The 21,524-nt window shown below is 44.8% G+C and overlaps 1 protein-coding gene across 2 annotated transcripts in view; it reads right to left on the bottom strand.

Annotated features, from left to right (window-relative positions):
* The window catches only part of TRIO (trio Rho guanine nucleotide exchange factor), a 320,251-nt gene that overhangs the window by 211,990 nt on the left and 86,737 nt on the right, over positions 1 to 21,524 (bottom strand). For both annotated transcript variants that reach the window (XM_033110550.1, XM_033110551.1), the window contains exon 2: positions 4,405 to 4,479. In XM_033110550.1, the coding sequence (XP_032966441.1) occupies positions 4,405 to 4,479 (75 nt within the window). The remainder of the gene's footprint in view (positions 1 to 4,404; positions 4,480 to 21,524) is intronic.

Here is a 21,524-nt window from a genome sequence, read left to right as displayed (position 1 = left end):
GAGATATAAGGACTTAATCAAAGAAAAATAAAATATCTGTAATCCTAAATTGGAAATTTTATTACGAAGTCATCTCATCTTTTCTCATTAAAATACAAACACACACACACACACACACACAGACACACACACTCTCCTTAGATGTACGTGTCCCCTGAACAGACACAGAAACCAGACCCCACCAGAACAGCAAGCTTCCCGAGCACCCTGCACGGTTCCCCACCAAAGGACTGCAGATGTGGTGCGGGAAACTAGACAGGATGGGCCTGAAACATCTTGTCACAGCAGCAAAGAGACAAGCTGTTGTTCCTGAGGTCGTGCATTCAGGAGCCAATCTGAAGAGGCTCCCATTGGCCAAAGATGGGAAATTCTACCGTCATAAGAGGAAAAAAAAAATGTACAGTGAATTAAAACATCAAATATTATTGTACATCGCGAGCTCAAAAATGATATTAAAAAACGTTTTTTTATTAGTCTGAAATGTCTAATGGTCATTTTTCATTCATGTGAAAACTGGTAAAGGACAAAATCAATCATTTTATCCTGCTTTTCCTGTATGAACTGTGTTCTCAGGGTAACCAAGAAACTGACGATGGGACATTTCTCTCTATGCGACATCCAAGTTGATAAATGAAAAAGAAAGGATATAATTAAAATGACATCATTTTGAAACCCTAGCAAAATACTACATCTAAGCAATGGTCATCAATAGATGCTTAACCAGATTCTCCCAATAACATTCCCAATAGAACTACCCAACCCTATGTGTGAAGGATTTCTGCCTCCTTCCCTGAAAATCTAAGCTAAGTCTAACCAAGCCTCACGATTTTAGCTCACAAGAAATAGGGGGGTGGGATGCAACTAGCAAAATCTAATAAAATGTAGAAAAATCTACAGGAAAACACCCAGTTTCCTCACCTAATAAACACAAGACAAAAATAACGAGGAGGAGGAAGAACCCACAAATTAAAAGTGATGTCAGACAGACCAACCAACTGCCATGTGTGTCATGTAAAAACCACATCATTAGACAAGCAGGGAAATGTGCATGTTGAATGGCTTTTTTCTATTAAAGAATTACTATTCTTTTTTGTCTGTTAATCGTAGCGTGGGTTTTTTTTTATTTTTTCCCTTTTTTATTATTTGTTTTCAATTACAGTTGACATGCAATATTAATTCACATTAGTTTCAGGTGTACCACATAGTGGTTAGACATGTATATAATTTATGAAGTGATCAATGTGGGTTTCTTTAAGCTTATCTTTTAGTGAACTAAGCATTTATAAATAAATGATACAATATCTGAAATTTACTTCAAAATTATCCAGGGTAAAGGGAAGGGAGGAGTGACAAGGAACACAGATGAAACAAGATTATAGAAGTAACAGTGGGTTCCTGGAAATTCATTACACTATTCTCTCCTGTATGGGAGGGTGGAACGCTCCATGATAAAAAAGTACGGGGAAAAAAAGTGTTCTGAATCCTGATTGTTGTGAGTTCTTTTAAGGCCCAAACCCTAGTGGTCCAGGAACCACCAGTTGTGGTTGAAATTATGTATGTCATATAGATATCGATATATGTATAAATATAGACACACACGACATTAAATATATGGTAAATATATACTACATTAAATATATACTATAAATATGTACATATAATACATTAAGTACATATACAATAAACATAAATATATATACTACACTAATATATATGTAAAACATTAAGTAGAAACTACAAGATACGTCTTTTACTGCCCCTCTGTCTGACTTGAAGCATGAAGTCAGATGTACATCTAACTTCATTGCATTCACCCTTTGAAAGGAGAAAGTACTATTTTGCTATCTTACTTAAATGCGGTGAGGATTACTTCTTAGACTACCTGGAAATGAGACAGAGGATCACAAATATTCAAGTTCAAGGAATCCTCACTGGTTTTTAGAGATCGTGACCTTGCAAGTATCTCACGGAATCACCGATCTCTTGGTCTGCTTTGTAAAAGCCATTGCTATTCCACGTAGGTTTCATGTACTAAGAGCCACTCACATGGAGAACTTTTACAAAGGCTCCATAACATCCACTAATATTTAAAAAAAAAAACGGGGGCAGAGCAGAAAGATTAGCAATTGTCAGAGCTAGGGGGGTGGGGGCCTGGTCATGGGGCTCTTTGGAGTGATGAAAAGCTTCTGGAATGAGATGTGGTGATCTGCACAACCTTGTGAATACACTAAAATCCACCAAATTGTATACTATAAAAAGGTTGTTTTTACGGGATGTGAATTACTTCTCAAGAAAAAAGAAACAATGGGGTCGCAGGTAAAATGTTTTTCAAATTTCCTCGTTCTTTGTAATTTTTCCCTAAAAAGTTTTTACCACACAAATAATCACTTGTTTTTAATTGTATGATTTTTTTTTCCTTTCCCCTTCCCAAATGAGATAACAGCAAGCCGAAGGCAAAAGTAGACAGCTCACTCATGTTAATGCAGCCTTGTCAACCTGGTCATAAATCAGGAAGTGCTACAACACTATGGTGGCACTACTAACCTCACCTGTCGCCTGTCCCCTCCTTAGCACGGCCAGGGGAGTCCTCTCTATTGTAAAACTGTCTGTACTAACTTACTGCAATGCAAAACTTGGTTTCCCACTAAAGATGCCCAGCTTTAATGAACCCTGCAGAATTTACGGTGTTAGGAAAGATTCATGATAAACTCTAAAAGTGCTGTTTTTATTTCTTTGATTAATGAAAAGGGAAAAAGGTTTTGTTTTGATAGGAAACTACATAAAAATTCCACCTAATAATATAGTCTGTATTAAATGCCTAATAAAAGAATGAGGGACAAATAAAAATCATCAACCTAAACCTCCCACTGTTTTTCACACGTCCATCTCCAGGAGCTGAACAAAAGGGGAAAGTGGGGTAACAAGAGGTTTTGGAACAAAAGGGGGCACAGAAGAGCAAATGCTCTCATCACAGATCGAAACTAAAAATCGATCAACGTGCGATTTCCTCTAAGCCTTTCTTACTGATGATGCTTCTAGCACGTGTAAGTAATCTTTTCATTATATTAACTTTAAAATGCATTTGTAGACTACAAAGTTAAGAGTTCACTAAATGTACATGAGTCCATATTATGCAATTTGTTGGTAAATGATTAGAAAACAGCAGACTACTTTTAACACAGTGAATTACAAGCCAAAAGTTGTTTGGGTTTTCTTCTTCATTTTTTTTAACCATGTATTCTCAACAATATAAACACCTTTTTCTTTTCATGAACTTCATATACTTTTCTATTAACCTTCCAAGTGCATTATGCATTAGATTTGCTTCAGCAAAATCATCTGTCATACAGTGTCTGACAGGGACCAAGGAATACTGCTAAACAGAAAGCAAGGCAAGAGTGACAAAGACGCCACAGGAAGCTGCATCCTAAATACACACCAGTCCCACAGACCACAAGGACACACAAACTACCTAAGAGCAGCTAGCAGTGTGACAAATTCAAAATGACATGTGTTCAAGAGGAAATATCAGATCAGCATCGCATGCCTGTTTGAGAAAGATAAAAATTTATCAAGGGAAACACATGCAGGAAGACTGGCTAAAAGCATGTGACAATCTACAGATTTACTTCCTGCTAAAACAGAGCAGAAAAACCTTGCAAACCTTTGTTTTGTAACAAATTAACGAGTGCCAAAAAAGGTATGATACCCAATGGCTGTTCCATTCATACAGGAGGAAGCCCCCAAGGAAACAACTCACAAAGCCCTAACGCTGAGCTGACCCTCTCTGTGCAGAGGAGACGGCAGATAAGTACCCCAAAGCCTGGCAGGAGATGGTCCACAGGGTCACCTGCTGCAGGAAAGTCAGGCGCCCCAAGGACCAGGTTCTACACGTAAGTGCAGGACCCAGCTTGAAGGCAAGCATGGCTTTCACAGTCCGTCACAAGGTGTTAGGGCCTCCAGGACCAGAGAGCCAGAAGGAAGAGATGTCATGGATATGTGGACTTTTTCACCTCCCAAAAGAGGAAGCAGCAGGTAGCTACAGAGCACAAGAAACCATGGTAAGAAACTCAGGATACATCAACATACGGTCACATTCCCACCACTTTTGCTGACATGACAGACTTTGAAAACAATCAGGCGTTTTATTTAACTGATGGGGCAAAACAGCCAAATGTTTGTTGACTGACAAACACAAGCATAATTTAATACCCAATGCTACCTGACTTAAGATGTGCCTGCTAGCTGAAAGAAAATGCTACAAGAATAAAGCAGTTGAAAATCCATCGAAATGCCAGTGCTTTTGTGTGTGTGGCAGGTGAGCTACTTCAGTATTTCACACTCTGTTACTGTGTCAGAAGCAGTCAGAGGAACAATAAAGCAGATTAGAAAGTTAAAGTTTACCTGAAAGGTATGCAACTTTTTCCTTTAAAATTGGCAAAACATCCATAGCTTTCATTTCATCGTTTTTTCGAAAACCTGAAATACAGAAAGAGAAAACAAAATTAGTTGGTTGCTTGAGTGACATTTATTTCTTAACCATTCTATCCAATGCCAAAACAGGAGCTTTCTCCATGCCCATTAAATCAACTCCAGAAATATCATCATTTGAAAACATTTGACTTCTACGAAGGAAAGTCTCTGATCACAGAGACAGACCATTAATGTCAAACAGTGATTTGCACACAGACCCAGACGCTACTGTACCAAGCAGGCGCGCAGCCATTTTTCACAATAAAAATCCAGTCCCAAAAAGACAAGATATGAAATCAGTCCAGATCATTTCAAAAACAATCTTCATTTTAATCTTGTAGATTACTGTCAATACTGGCAAATAAAGCAGCAACATTGTTTTTGAAAAACTGCTATGTGTGGCACACTAAAACCTCTAGGGGGAGCTCAATGCCTCATCTTATCAGACTTCAGAGTGGTTAAAAATAAAACAGTGGCAGGGAGGAGAGAAGGGATTATAAATAGCTGGGGACCGGCCACCGCTCCCTCTCGTGCTACCCTTCCAGGCTTTCTGGGCCGTGCCCCCTGGAGGAATGTCACTGGCTAATGTGGTAAGATGGCCCAGTGCCACCTGCTTCAGAGAGCGACCAAAGCCCTCTTCTCACTGCAAACCAACTCTCCCCACACCGGTCAGTCTCTTAGAAGGCCAAGTAGAAATCTTGTGGAGAAGAAGCATGCAGCAGGCAATTCAGCCCAAGCCAACATCCATCTAGCAAAAGGAATTCTTGCAGCCCAAACATGTCTAGCCCAGCTCACCAGGCCGAATGCCCACATGAGAGTTTGGGGTCAAAAATGTTCATACTCATAATAACACCTCAGGCTATTTCTCTTGGCGGCCTCTCACAGAGGTCGTCTAGGTTCGGGGAAGCTGGCCATACTCATCAAAATTAGTAACTATCATTGGCAGAGCAATCCCTAGAAAAAATAGGGGACTGCTGTTTGTTTTTCTGTTTGTTTTTGCCAAAATAGTACAAGACAAGCATCCAAAATGTTAGCGTGGTAACACAACCAATGCAAAGCGTAGACCTGGAATTATAAAGTAAATGAACGGAGCTTGAGTAGCTCCTATTGGACCAGCCCTGGCACAAACTAAATGCACAAAACACAGCTATCTCCAGGCACTGGAGAGTGATCAAAAGCAGGGAGACACACTTGGGAAAGGGGAACAATTGTGTGCACGTCCCCTAGGGGGCTTTCAGCATGAGGACGGGCCCAGTCTAAGCCACATGGGCTGCTAAAACAAGAACCAGGACACAGCTCGGGGCGACCTCAGCAGCTGAAATGGAAAAATCGTGAAAAGGAGAAGGGGAGCCCCAAATTCAGAGTATAAGCATGTCCCAAACCTCAGGCAAGCTCCAAGCAGCTTACGCTCTCAACTGAGGATGAAGACCTGACCAAGGTTTGAGTTGCTGCCTACGGTGGAGGCGGCAGAGTCTGTAGCTCGAGTTCACCCAAATGAGTCGCCTGCTAACGCAAGCCAGCAGATAAAAATCAGCACTTTAGGGAGGAATATAACACAACCCAGTGTCTACAACACATCACTCACAGAAGTAAAGAATGACTAAAGTAATGCTGTGATTTTATTTTTTCAAGTAAACCTCTCCTGCCCATAGAACGTACGTATATACTAAGGACCCAGTGTAACATGGTTAATGGCACTGACAATCACCAGAGACTTCGCACAAAGACAACAAAGGCAGCAAACACTGGTGAGGACCCTGAGCTCCAGGAGGCTTAGTGGCACTACCCAGCAGGTCGTGAAAGGGCTCGACACAACCCAGGCCCCCAGATCCCAGGCCATATTGCTTTCCAATATGCCACACTTTGTGCTGGTGACCTACCAAACCTGTAGAACAGTGGCTATTTATAAAAGGCAAAACAAGAGCCAAGAGTTCTGCAGTGTCATCTTTAAGGTTCCTTCAGCTCTTGAATGAATGCAATCTAGTCTCAGCAATTCATTGCCAGCCTTTGGGTAATTCACTGAACGTGTCTACAAAGATTGATGACATCCCAGTTCCACCTGAGGGGACTCTGATGGCAGGGGGCCCCATGCCAGCCCTCAAGAGGACATGTTTATAGGTACCCACAGAATGAAAAGTTCTATAAGCAGCACCAAGGGCTATGGGACCCAGGCAAACGTGGGGGGCAGATCAAATGCGAGAACTGCTAGAAGGATTGGATTAAGCCTTAGCTATAGATGCCAACCTACAGGGATTTGAAGAGGATTCCCCTTCCATTGGCAGCAAAGAAAAGGCATGCTTCCTTCTATTCCCACATAGCCTGTGCCCACAGCTGCCCTGGCCAGAACACAGCACCTCCAAAGAGGACTGTGTGACTTCAGCAATAATTCCAAAGCATTCCTGACAACGCCTGCTAACTCTGTGAACCACACCTTTACTAACACCCGTGCTGGAGTGAAGGATGGAATCCCAGGCCGCCCCACAGAACAGCACCATACTGACGTGAAAAGAAGGCGAAGAAGACAGAACTTAACACTGGGCAGCTCCATCTCCTCATACCAGTATAAGCCAGTCTCAGGCCCATGCAGCTTTAGTTCCCTAATACGGTGGTTCCGTTAGCCTATCAGTTCCAGAATTATTACCCTAAATTAAATAAGATTCAGTCTTTCTAGAAGAGGAAAGGCACATGAATCAACGGTGAAATTGATGTTGAAATGTGGTACACTTCTTTTGTGATGGACGTATACATGTCCAAACACAGACTAGAATAGAAATTCTACACCGTTTTACCACGATATTTATGTTGAGTATGTCACAGGAAAAGAAATATTTTATTAAAATTGTCAATTAAAACTTTTAAAACAGAAAAGAATATGGGGGTGAGGGGAGAAGCCGAAATAAAAAAACTAACCCCACAAAGAAATTGAGTTTGTGGCTATAATGGAGGTCACCTAAGCATTATTTTTAATCTCGTTTCCATTTTTAAAAACACACCCAACAAGCAAAAGACTTAAGTATGCATTTATACTAAAGCTAGATTAAATACATCATGTAACTTTCAATTAGAAGCAGGAAGAACTCAGCCGTGAAATATCCTCAGATCAAAAAGGCAGATTCTGTTCCATGCCCTAAAGAGCTATTTATGAAATGTGTGTGACCATAAAAAAATTACAAAGAAATGGCCTCTGTGCTGTTCCAGCGATTCTAGATTACACTGCAGATAAGACAACTGCTACTGTCTCCTTTCCTCACACATTAAAAGATCTGGCGAGGGTGGTTTCTAAACTTTTGGAACAACCGGAGATGCTCAGCCCATCCCAGGAAGCACACACCTCTCCTGCCACACTCAGGGTCAGGGGAGGAAGGACCATCCACCACCACCTGGGACTGACGCTTATGAGACCCCGGAGGCCATCTCCGTGCCACAGACCAGGAGTCCACAGCAGTTTTACTTCTAAGCGTCATCCGGGGAGTTTGAAAATGCCACTAATAGGTGGAAGGGGGTATCACAAAGAGAAATTTGGTAAAATTAGGAGTGGGAAGGCAGTAAAAGAAGAGCAACTTGAAAGGTGATAAGTAACAGAGGTAAATGGCTAAAGTCAGAGGACACTTAGTTGTACCCATTATGTGAATTACTGTAGAGCTTAGAGTGAAGTGTGCAGAAAGATGGACTGGATTCTTATTACAATTTAAAGTACACTTCACTACCTGAAATGAAGAAGCCAAAGTGAATTTTACTGAAATGCTAGCTTCAGGAGACAGTGAGCACAGCCCTGGACGCAGTCAGCCCAGGGTCACCCCCAGGTGCAGAGGCTGTTTCCCTCGGGGTGGGGGGGGCGTCCTAAAAGGCCGGCGAGTGCTCTTTCAAACTAAGTCCCCAAGGAATCTGACCAGAATGTTCCCATAATAACGTTTGCCATTACCCTAAGATCTTGAAATTAATATTTGTTGAATGCCACTGGGGGAAAAGGCTTTGGGTTAAAACTCAGAGCTTCTCATTGTTAACATAAACGTGCAGCTGGTGCTTGACAATTTTCTTTGCTCTTTCCAATTTCAAGCCAACACAAATACAGCCTTTTTCTAAAACAACTGAATTTGAAGATTTAGAGGTTTTAATACATTCATTTTTAAAATCTCAACTCCAAGGTTCAACATGATATTACTTAACCAAAATTGATTCTGTTATCACCTTTTAAATTCTTATGTGGTTCAGCAGCATGTCCACCTGAGATAAATTTTAAACCCTGGCTCCCAAACTGCTCATAATTCTTTAAATGATAAGCATTACGTTGACTATCGAGAGGTTACGTTTTCTTCCCCTAAATCAGCCTGCTAGTCAAAGGATGGCTGTTCTGTTCCCTGGTGTAGCCCAGACATCCAGGCAGGGTCAATCACATGGGCTGGACGGACGGACCTCCCCAGCTTCTGCCCCTGAACCCCCATTCAAGTACCCCGATGTTCCTCAGCACTTTCTATTTTAGGCTGTGAAATATAAGCTTGGTGTTGTCGGATGGCTACCCTCTAGTACGATCTGTACTTATAACGAGGAAAATTAACCTCTGTGCCCTGGGAGGAAATATTCCACAAGTTACCATCCAACAATGGAGTATGTTTTAGCTGAATCAATGGTCTGAAACTTCAGCTACCTCATACCTCACTGGTCAAATCAATTTCTCATTTTTATCCTGAGACTCTGCAAGGAGATGCTATATTGTTACTGGTGACAGATACCTTCTGAAGCGAGGCATGCTGACCAGAAAGCTCACTCCCTTGGTCACTCCCTTGTCACTTCCTGGGTATTAGATTTAAAACAAACAAACAAACAAAAAAAACTCACAAATAGAAAAAGTACAACAAACCACCAAGTTTTTCTATTTAAGAAGAAAAAAAAAAAGCTTCACAGAAATATGGTCGCAATGAGTAAAAGCTTTTATGCAGCATATTATTCTAAAAGTTTGTGGTTTTTTACACTGTGGTTAAAAAATTTAAGATGAAATAAATCAAATGAATTTAAAAAATGAATCAAATTAAAAAATTGTAAACTAAAACACAGGTTAATTTTTTAACCTCAAATTTCTCACGGATACTAGTAATTTGAAATCTTTCATAATCCTCAAATGAAAGTAGTCAGATGAGGTTTTTAGTAAAAAGTATTAGGAAAAAGCAGTTATATCCTGATCATCTGAGCTGAACAAAATGACTGGTGCCTCGTTCTGAGCTGCCTGCCTGCCTCACCTCCTGCATCGCCATTTCTCCTTAGAAGACAATCCATAAGACCAACTGTGCTCCTCCATCCACTCCAGAGACGCTGTGCAGCCATCTCACGTTGGCATTTATTAAATGGGAAAATCGAAAGTGGGAGAAACTGAAAACAAAAATCCTATACTTAATAAAAACACAGGGTGAATCAGTACTAAAAACGTGTTGCTATATAAAGCAGCATTTGAAACAACAAAAAAGAACATTAAAGAGTAAGCTGGAGGGTTGCTATTAGTCCTAAGTCTTGGTGGTAATTACTGGATTTTACTCATTAGTTTATTTCGGGCAAACGCGGGGCGCACGCACCCCTGCACACAAAGAGCAGGGTGATAAATCTCTGCGTCAGTGGCGCCGCGCATGCGCAGGCACGAATGGAGGTGATGTCACCCTTTCCGGGCAGGCGGTCCGCAGCTCCCACTCCCGGGCCTGTCTCTGCAGTGCCTGCAGGATTAGTCACAGATCACAGGGAGCAGCGGCGCGCGGTGGCACAACGTTTGTGCTCTCAAGGGTTTGAGGTGGGCACGCATTCAGACTGCTGCTGCATACAAGGAAGCATTTTAACTCGCCTGGGTCCTCTCTGAAAATGTTTAAGGGGGCAAAGATACAAGGTATAAGTATCTTTTTGCTAACATAGAATAAAATCACAACATAGAATGCAATGCTTACATCATTTTTACATAAAGACGTAACTACAATCCACATGTACCCAATGTTTATAAAATGCACAGAAAGTGAATTAAGTACTTAAGAATATGGACACGTCCACAGGCTACACAGAAAAAGGAATGGGGTGTCATAGTGCAGCATTACAATCTTTACTTATAACCTTTATGGTTATAATAACTGTCAAACTGGTTAATTATTTCTTCACAAAATTTTAGAATAGCTTGTAACATCATACCTTTAAGGAAGAAAAAGCAACGTAAGTTTGATTGATTCAAGGGAGCCAAAGGGATTTCAACTTAAAATAGCTGTGGTTTTTAATGTCCTGAGCACAAATCACAGAGGACAAACCAAAATCACCAAAAAGGCCACAACAAAATACGTCTTAAACTATAACATATATTTCAATGTAGATAAAACAATCTGTATAATTTTTAACAATTAATGATTTAATTATGTATTAACTATGCATTAGAAGTTAATTAAAAGCATAACTCAAACCAGTGAAAGGGAATATTTCAACAGCCAAAAAAGGAGTCGTTTTATAAAAGGTATTCTACCTTCTTACAAGCTCATAAATCAAAAAAGGACCAGGTGCCCGGATGTACCATTCATCTCTGTATCATCTCTGTAACCCCAGGGACCAAAGCTGAGCGCAGAGAAAACTTATCTTCATGTTTCCCTAATGCCAAAAAGAAGGAACACATCCACCTGTGTGTGTGTGTGTGTGTGTGTGTGTGTGTGTGTGTACCTGTACAGCTTGTTAGGAGGTGACACTGGGCAAAGCTCACCCAGCCTCCAGTCTGGGACCCTGTTTGCCTCATGCTAAGCTACACACACACACACACACACACACACACACACACACACACACACACGTGAATACATATGGTTCTGTGATAACAACCTACTCCAAAGAAGATTTGCTACATATAAGAAGCAGCTTCCCAGTAAAGCTGTTTAGAAACTTAATTTGTATCAAATGAACCACAGTGATACAGCTAATACAACTCCATCAAATGATTTGATTGCTAGCAAATCAACCCAAGCTCAATGCTAAAAGAAACACTGTTTAATCATTACATCAAACATTTCATACATGTTAGCACCCTCGCAGTCTATCAACTAAGAAAAAATTCTAATGCCCACAAATATTTTTAGTGCAGATCACAACAATATTTTGTAAACTAAAGCTATAATTCTCCTGCTTTTCCTTTACATAAATATCTTTTTAATTATAATTATGTAACGTGCAGAAAGGTTTCCAAGTACAGAGGAACAGTATAAATTACCGATCTTAAAACTTCTCTCTGCGTACACAGATTTGCCCCGCACTGAGATAGAAGGGTGCTTGAACATAAACTGTAATCTAGGTCCTTAGTGAACTCAGTCTATTTGGGAAAGCAACACCTGTGGGGTCAGTTCTGTGGTAGAGATACGTGGTATGGAAAACCCAGGGCCAGAGGGATCAGAATAGGAGCCATCTTCTAGGATGTGGGGAGACTATTCTGGTGGGTCTTGACTGGCCAGCAGTGAACCGTCAGTACCAGAACCAAGGGGCATCATGAAGAAGAGGGCTCCTGGTGCCTGTGGTACAGCCATCTCCACCTACATGTAAGCCTGCGCTCACCATGACCTCCCTAAACCTCCTCCTCCTGTGTGGGTCCCAGTGCAGCACCTGGCCCCACCAAGCATCCAGCGCATGGCCAAACCAGGAAGCCGGGCTTCTCCCTGCCCTCCAGCCTCTCATGCACCCCTGTGGACTCCATGACCTAAATGGAGCGCCATGTCTGTTCGCCCCCACTGGACAGCCTCTCCCTCACGTGGGGTATTCCCGCCATCTCCTAATGGATGTTCATGACTCTCTCTGACCCATCTTGCCACTTTCCCTAAACACACATCCCATCATTTTATTCCCCTAAAACTCTCTATGCTTCTCAGTGCCCTTAAATAAAGCCCAAACTCCCTGACAAGGCAGTGTCCCTCATGATATGAGTCTGCTTACCTCTGCAGCCTTGCTCATTCCCCATTCATTATGCGCTCTCCAGGAATTCTAATCGCCTGCAGGTAACACACACCCTTGCTCACTACTGAACTTCCACACACCCACACTGCTCTCCCAGCAGCCGAAACACCCCCTCCCTCACCCCCCAACACGCACCTGTGCATCCACACACTTACACTCACAGACACTCATCTTCCCAACTCCTCCGGAGAGAGCAGACTCTCGCACTCTGCGATGCCCTCCCGAGTCCCCCATTGCTGGATCAGACCGCCCACCCTGGACTCCCACAGCACCCCGCCCCCCTAACACGCTGCACGCTGTCTGAATACACATCAGTGCCCCCATTAGAAGGCCAGCTCCTTGAGGGAAGGGACTGCGCTGTCTTACTGTACGGTTCCAACGGCTGCCGCGCAGCGCGCCATGGCGCACGGACGGATTCACACCCAGCCACTTAAACGCGGAGGTACGTAAGCTTCAAGCGCCGGGCGTGTCCAGTGGAGTTCCGAGCAAAGTATACATCTCACCGCCGTTAGTAACAGCTCAAAGCAAGCACCCTGCCCGCACGCTCATTTGGAGGGGACTCAGGTGATCAGGTCACTAGTTCTCTGTGCAGTGTATGCGGGGACTAGTGTGCAACACTGCACTTACATATGCTTAATCTGCATTTTAAAGTAGGAAAAGTTTACTTTAGGATTTTTACAATGGAATTAAAGGGTATTTTCCGCCCCAGCCACCCCCCAAATTAATAAGTTAATTAATTCTAAAAAGCATCCCTAATGGGAAGCGCGGGCTGGGCTTTGGGAGAAGAGCTGGCTTCTCGCCTCCCCCAAAGGACACCTAAAGGAATGCAGAAACAATTTTTAACTGAAGAACTGAACAGTTATTTCCGTTTGGATTTAATTCCAACATAAACTCACTAGAAAGACATATCTTTAATAACATCAAAGAATTTGGCAGAACTTTCTACCAGTCAGTCCTTTGGTAATGCTTAGAATTGCGTATTTAATTGCTTGGCATTGACAGGGGACATATTTACACCCGGTGCTCTTTTAAGTCCTAGATATGTGCCCCCTAAATGGCATGTTCCTGATTTTAAGAAGCTTATAGTCTACAACAAAATAAAACACACAAGAGACCAACAGTGGGCCTTAACAATGTACAGTGGTACCTCGGTTTTCTAACGTAATCCGTTCTGAAAGACCGTTCGAGTTCTGAAACATTCGAAAACTGAAGCACGGTTTCCCCATAGAAAGTAATGCAAAATGGATTAATCCGTTCCAGACCTTTAAAATCAACCCCTAAAACTGCAGAGTTAGCATGAATTTTACTATCTAATGATACCATAGATCCATAAAATTTACGGCGTCCGTAAACCGAAATGTTCATCAACGGAGATGTTCGAAAACTGAGGTACCACTGTATATACAACAAGCAAAGTCTGATGGCCAAATAAATGTCCTGCAAATACATGTACTATTATTTATAAAAGAGATGCAGATACCCCTGTGATTAATTAGACAAATCCACATCAAAATGTTACTTTTGTCACTGAAATTTCGTACCCATCACTGGCACTAAATCCTTGACACAAAAAGGGTGTTCCAGACCACTTTGAAGGGTTGAGGAACCCTTGCTGTAGAGGTTAAACCACAAAGCATAGAAGTGAGTAATCATCTAAATAACATATCCAAAGATTAACACTGTGATGTTGTAATCAGTAGAAACCCACTGGACAGCTTACGGACAGCGTCTCCGCCTGTTTTTCAGTTCACCTACTTTGCTTTGACAGTTTTCTTCCTCTTTTTCTGAATGTATCAGAAACATATCTGAAATACAGCATGAAATATCGGATGCCTGAGGACCCCAAGGAGCAAGCATGGTCTTGTCTTTTAGATGTTTATTGACCAGCAGAAGACAGACCCTGGAACAGTATTCGAATTCTAGGAGGAGCAGGCAATTCTGTCACCGCCAAGTTAGGACAACTCAAAAACTCGTGGCGCTGTGTCACTTGCTTGGTTTCAGGCTGGACGGCAAGTGCGTCTACAGTTAAGTTAGAAATTTTCTTCCAGATTCTCTATCTGGCAGAACAAGATCTGACTGGTCAACAAGTGTGTTGGGCCTGAGGCCGTGCTGCTGGGAGAAGGGCCAGCCTGAGTCTGCTGTCAGGTAATGTGACACCGATGAGGGCGACCTCCGCCTTTGGGACTCACTGGCTGTTAAGGTTAAAGGAACCTCTTCTGCTTGTAACTCACGTTGCTGGTGTCCTGCCTCACCCTCATTTCCCAGCAGGAAAAAGAAAAAAAACATAACTTCTAGTGAAAGGAGCCCTATCATTTACCTTCCTGCTGAATTCCTAATAAGAAACTTAAGAAACTACAAAGAGGGTTGAGAAAAGTAATGTATCTGCTAACGTGAAAAACACAAAGACAAGAGAAATTCATCTCCATTCTCCACCTACCTCCCGTCCCACCTCCTTTACCTCAGATTCCCTTCTGCACACACACAGAAGTGGATTCTTCAAATTCTGGTGGAAAATGTATTTATTAAGCCAAATAATTTAGATAAAAAACAAATTTTGACATAAAATGGATTAATGTGAATTGACTCATCTTCCACTTAGTATTTCTACGCACATCCACTGATGAAGACGAGAAGATGCAAATTCACACATAAAGAGGACAGAAGAGTCTGAGAGGGCGGAAGCCTCGGGCAGGGGGTAGGGACACTTGCCCAGTCATGCTGGCTTGCGGTGACCTTGAGATGACCAGCCAGCAGCCTCTCCCTTGATTCAAGGTCGAGGTGGGAGGTCACAGAGCAGAAGCCAGCACAGGCTCTGCAGGACATGTAACTCCTTATCCCACCTGGGACAGCGCTGCCGGCCAGGGGCTGAGCTGCCAGGTGTCAGCTGGGCCAGTGCTGAGGTCACAGGGCCTCCTCCTGCTTGTTATGGGGACCCGAAGGGCGGGGGTAGAGGCGGACGCAGCCGGCAGCGCCCAGGCTGAGTGCCGACACTCAAAGCTGTATGTGCATGGAGGCTGGGGCATCTGTTTTACTTTCTCCAATCCCCTAATTGCTCAGTCAGTGTCTTATCTACCAGAAAGCCCAGGGAACCTTTTTTCCCAAAGTAACTCAGATAGAAATGCAAATGGCCACAGGATAGGGGCATGTAAAAGGTGTGTGGGACTCACTCTCCAGCTGCAGCACCTGCACGGGCGGCACAGCATCTGCACAGAGGCCTAAATTCACCTGCTGCTCAGGTGCTCATGACGCAGAGACGACCACACAGGGTTACAAGCAACTTCCTTCCCAGGAAGACAGGTCCCAGACACAGGAGGTGTGGAGAGGAATTCACCCCTCACTTCCGCTCGCACTGCATGAGAGGGACAGAGTCCCAACTCTAAACAAAACTTTCTGTCCGCGTCCAAGTGTCTAGTGAGGAGCGAGGGCTGGAACCTGGCCACCAGGTGGGGAAACCGCGGGCAGGGGGGCGTTGAGTGTCCCTGCACCTGTCTCCTATCTGTGAAATGGGTCCCAATAAAACTACTCACAGAACTGACTAAAAACAGCACCTAGGACACCACTATTATTACCACTGACATTTGAGGAAGCAGCTTATTCTTAGATGTTCACATGTGATGAGTGCTTTAAATAAATGTATTTGGGGAAACTGTGCCCATTTACCTGCAATTACTGCATTCTATAAAGAGATGCATCCTGACTCAAAAATACCAAACAATAGAACTGAGACACGCAGTTATTGTCAAAAGCCACACACACACACACACAAAAAAAGACTTTTTTTTTTTAATAGCAACAGTGATGATAAGATTAACCTTGGCAATATCCTTCTCCCGGGACTGACTATAAATAATTTAAGGAACTCAAAGGCAATTGAAAAGTCAGAACACCCTTCTGCCTGAGTTTTCAGCAGTTTATCCGCCCGCCTCGTCACACCCGCCCCCCCGCAACTCCAGGGCACCCCCCCTTGCACCTGAGCACTCTTGAGGTCCTGCTTAGCCTGTTTCTACCTGTGGAAAGAGGCAAATAGGACACAAATTAGAAATGAACAGGGATGAACCAAAACAAAAAGTCACCTGAAGAGAACAAATCTTGTTGGAAGAGCTTACATCTCCTCTCACTAAAATGGTGGCAGCAAAAACTTTAGTAACCTCAGAAGTGCTCCCTTTCTGACATCTTTTCACTTTACGCCCCTGTTGTCAGAAGCCTGTCCACTGGTGTAAGAATTCCTCTTCTCCGCCTTGAAGGGAGAAACGGGGAGGGACTACAGGCAGCTTTGCCAGCCAGGATGTGGACTTGCTGGCGAGCCCTGGATCTGGTGGAGACCCCACGATGTGCTGGTGTGGTGCCCAGAGGGAAAAGGGCAGCTCCCACATCCAGGCCCCCACCTGCACGCGCCCTGCCTCCGGGAGGTCTGTAACCCACAGGAGGAGGTCACTCTACCCCTGGCAAAGCTACCTGCTCGGGCCTGAGGCCAGAAGGCACAGACTATCCTCTCCCTCCATCCTCATTGCCAGCTCCGGTCTCTCTTTTTAATGATCGTCTCTCATTTTAATACATGATCAAGAACAAACAGGATTTCCCCTCTCTGCCCAGACAAGTGATGAAATAAACAGCTAGCTGTGCCGTTCAGAAAGATGCCACTTTGGTAGACACTGTCCACGGCTGCCACACTAGCAGCCCGCTCTGGTGAAGGCAGAACTCATTCGAAAATAAGTTCTAAACGTGATGAAAAACCACAGTAAGTTTTCCTTCTTCATTTCCTGCAAAAGCCAGCCCAAATGCTTCTGTGAAAGCTCACAGAGTGACATCAGTCACTCTGCAATGGCACCACCTCAAAACCTCAGGAGGACAGGTGGGTACTCTTATAGTAAATACCTTCTAAGGGCCCTGATGGCTTTAAATACTCAATTACTCACTTTCCGGTCCAACAAAACTGCTTTTAAATCAGTTTCTCTGATTCTTTCAGCTACTAAAATGAAAGCCCAGGCAAAACAGACCTGACTTAGAAGAGCACACCACCTGGTCTGCAGGGGATTGTGTTGTGTGTATGATGTGCACGTGTTTGAAATCACCAGCCTGTTTAAGAACCAGCACACGGCCAATGCCCGAGAAGCCCCCTCCACGCCCTGCCTGCCGGTACCCACCGCCTGGCTCCAGACATAACCACTAGGCGTACGTAGCTTTTCTTGATAGTTGTGCCATTTGTGAATCTATTGCTACACGATACTGCTTCGTGTGCTTGTCTGTGAGCTTCACAGGAGTGGAATCATACCACACGCATTCTCTCGTGACGTGTCCCATGTGGGTGGCTAATGCACGCTCATGTGCATGCCGGCTCCGTGCTCTGACTGTGCCACAGACGTGTTCACAGATATCTGCTCTGCCCCCCATTTCTGCTGTCGTAAAGTGCTGCTGCTGTGACACACGTACCCCAGAACACACGCCCAGAGCCCCTCCGGGCCGAGGCATGTGCCTGCAGGAGAAACTGCTGGGGCAGTTGACACACCCTCTTCCAGCTGAAGCGGAAACGCCACATGGTTTTCCTTCGTGGCTGTCCTCCATCCACATCCTCTCTAAAGCTTGTGTTGTCTGTCACATGCGTCTATGTGTTTTCTGTTTTAAGAAGCAACCATTCAGTACCTTTCACCAAAATGAGTCGAAGAAGAAACAAAAACATTAATGGGCAAGAGGTTCGTTTGAAATTAATTTGGGTTCTAACCTCTCTGAGCTAATAGAACAAGTAAAGCAGATTTTCACGTGTCATCCTGAAAGTTTGAGACTGAAAGAACAGGATACCCCAGATGTTTCCCCTTCTATTTCTATCTCAAACGAATTCCTCTAATAGTTCCTCCTATTTAAGATTCCTTAGGAGGAACTGCCAAAAAGGAACTGCTGTGGAGACCTGCGTAGAAACTCCGGCTACAACCTCTAAATGGCCTGTGTTCCAAAACTTTGTTAAGAAATCCACTGTTACTCCATTTCAGGAATGGATTTCCCCACAGAAATAATGCGCTAGGTTGGTCTTAGGGTCTCAGAGGCTCCCAGAAAAGCCTACTTAACACAAATAACCCTTCTACACTACTGGCGGGGGTTAGGGCAGGAACGGGGGCGGGGGAGTGAAGACCCCAAGTACAACCCTTCCTGCCCCTCTCCGGGGACGATGGGCCAGGCCCAGGCCCTCACCATCCTCCTGCCCCAGGCCCCCCCGCGTGGGCCCACCAGACCTCTAAGAGAGCGAGCAGCTCTCAGGTTTTGTGGGTACTTCCTGTCACCCATGCTATCCATATGCTAGAAGTCTAATATGGGTACTTACCATATTAAAAATTAAAACTGAAAAAATTTAAAAGATTAATCTCTTAAAAAATAATCATAAAGCCATTACATGTCAAGAGTAATATTTTCTATTTAAAATATCTGTATTTTCCCCAAATCAGAGGACTGGCACTGTTTTACACTTTGGAGACTGGCTTGAACGTCTGGCTTCATAGAACACACACCGGTTTCCTCACATCTGCTGTGAAGTCACATGCCAGGCCGCCACGAGCAAGCACCACTGCACACTTGGGTAAGAATGAGGAGAACGGGAAGACTCCACGGCAGGTCCCCGAATAACACCGGTTCATCACAACGGTAATGAGCTGCCTCAGGAAAGCCTCTCACCGCTGGAGTTAGCTTTAACTCACAGAGCTCCTGTGAAGGTCTTGGGGGGCCCAAGGGACCCTGGAACCATACTTGGGAGAATCACCGCCCTAAAGCAATGCCCTTCAAACGCTTTTGCTCAAGAATCCCATCAGCAAAGAATTCTCCCACACATCCCCAAATGTAAGCTGTAAATGTACTCTTGAACTAGACTATTACATACCCCCAAACAGACATTTGAAAACAAGCTATAAGTAAGTCTCTGTACAAAGCTGTTGATACTTCCTTCACACTCACACTCAGGAGATCACCAGGCATACACACCCTTAGGCAAAGGCAGAGCTGGAACCAGTACTTCCTATTCTTCAGCAAAGTTCCTGGGAGCCATCACTCAGCACAGGGAGATGACAGGAAAATGTGCATCAATGACCAGCCATCGTGCTGATATAGAGGGTATTTCCTTGATCAAATGAACGGCTACTCGTCATTCCAAGGCCAGGCTCCCCAGTGAGGGGAATGGTAGCAGTGCATATGGCTGCACCCCAAGTCCAGGAGCGCAGTGTGCAGGCCAGTCCTGTAGGAGTCTGCCAGGGGTCAGCTGCCCTACTGTGCGCCTGTCCCGACCCCACCCCACAATGCGCTTGGCAGAAGCAGGGAAGGCTCACACCTGTCCAGGCGCAGATCCCTCGCCTCTCTGCCCCCCGGCAGTGTACCAGGGACTGTCCTTCTGGTTCACAAAATGACATAAAAACCGACAATGGCTCAGACACAGGCAGCCCAGTGTCAGCGGAGTAACTCAGACCTGGAAAGGGAAGTTTTAAAGGAATATTCAAGGAATGGCTTAATTGTTTCTTCAGCCTCCTGTCATCTGCTCTTCCTGTGGGAGGTGGCAACAGAAAGCGAAGGGTGAGCCTTGGAACAGCCCCTACGTCAAAAACAGAGGTGAGTCCCTCGGTGATGCAGGTGAGGCCACCTAAAGAACCCGAGCTGCAGCAGGCTAGTGACGGATACGCGATTCCGTTCAGGTCCAAGAGGAGAAGGTGGGCCGAGGGCAGGCCGTCCAGGGAGGAGCTGGGCTCTGGGGAGGCAGCGGCGGGGGAGGCGGTGACAGAGCGGAAGGACGAGAGGTAGAACGACCACAGACGGAAAAGCAATTAGGTGTGTCCACAAGCGTGATGGAAAAGCCATGGCCCTGACATCCTGAAAATGTCTCCAAACAGCCTTGCACAAAAGATGCTTAATTTTTAATGAGACAAAAATCTTGAACAAGACACAAAATTACCACAACTGTGTATGCGGTCAGAAACTGGCCTTCTCTTTTTGTAATCAAGTATGAACCAAGCCAAACTGGTATTTGTTTTTCTTTCAGTGTCTTATTTTACAGGATCTGATTCATGCTAAGGATACAATGGCTGGGGAAGGGAATGTTACAAAGGTCGGCTCCTGCCGAATCCTGTGCTAAGGCGTCACTGTCACCTCACGAGTCGGCCGAGTGGGGTCAGGTGCCTGCTGGACCATCCCCATAAACAAGACCATGTCCCCAGTGAACAGAGGTACCGCCTGCTGTGGCTGTGCCCAAACCCCTGGTCTCCCTCGAGGCCCCGACCTCAGCTCACCCTCTCCGCTGACTGTCACCTCTTACTTCACCAAGAAAAGCCAGGCTGTAAGATACTAACTCACTTGATTTTCTCCCCTTCCACATCCAAACACTTCTACTGCGAAATCTCTTCTGATTGCAGAGAAGAAACAGGCGCAGTCTTTTCTCGAATAACCTCCCTCTGAAAGCATGGCTCCTGCCGGCACCTGCTGCGTCTATAATTAGGCCGCTCCCACCCCTCACGCCGTCCCCCTGCAGACGGATTCCAAGCCCCAGCGGCCCAGTGCCGGGACAGTCCACACTGCGAGGATTCAAAGAGGTGACACGTGTCAAGCACCAAAATCTGCTCAGCAATGGTGCTCTGTAAATGTCAGCTCAGCAAGTAAAAGGTCACCACACCTGTGTTCCCTGCCACCGAGTCCTGAGCCTGTACCGTCCACAGGAAGAAAGCGCGGCCTTGTCAGAGAGGCCACCCCAGCCTGCGGTGCGGTGAGGTGCGTGGCGGCCCCGAGGGAGGAAAGGGCCCAGCACGACGGCCGTGCAGACGGCGACACCCGTCTCCCACCGCCTCCATCTCCACGCCCTCCGAATAACAAGGCACTTTCAGAATGCGGGATTGAGATGCTGCGAGTTTATTTACACAGGAGTTAAGCTGTCACCTTACATGCAGCCCATAAATGCTGATCAAAATCAGTGCTGGCACAGCCTAACAATACATTCTCCAGAGACAGGGGGCCCCCCACAGCCAAGGAAACCTTGCAACTCCTTAACAATTACAGGTAGCAGCACGCAACCACTGCAGTGACATCACCCAGCAAGCCAGGCACACGACTGTAAAGCTGTCTTGGTGTCATAAGCCTCAGTGGCC

The sequence above is a fragment of the Rhinolophus ferrumequinum genome, chromosome 7, assembly GCF_004115265.2.
Source record: "Rhinolophus ferrumequinum isolate MPI-CBG mRhiFer1 chromosome 7, mRhiFer1_v1.p, whole genome shotgun sequence".
Taxonomy (NCBI): Eukaryota; Metazoa; Chordata; class Mammalia; order Chiroptera; family Rhinolophidae; genus Rhinolophus; species Rhinolophus ferrumequinum.
This window is presented reverse-complemented; position numbering and strand designations above follow the sequence as displayed.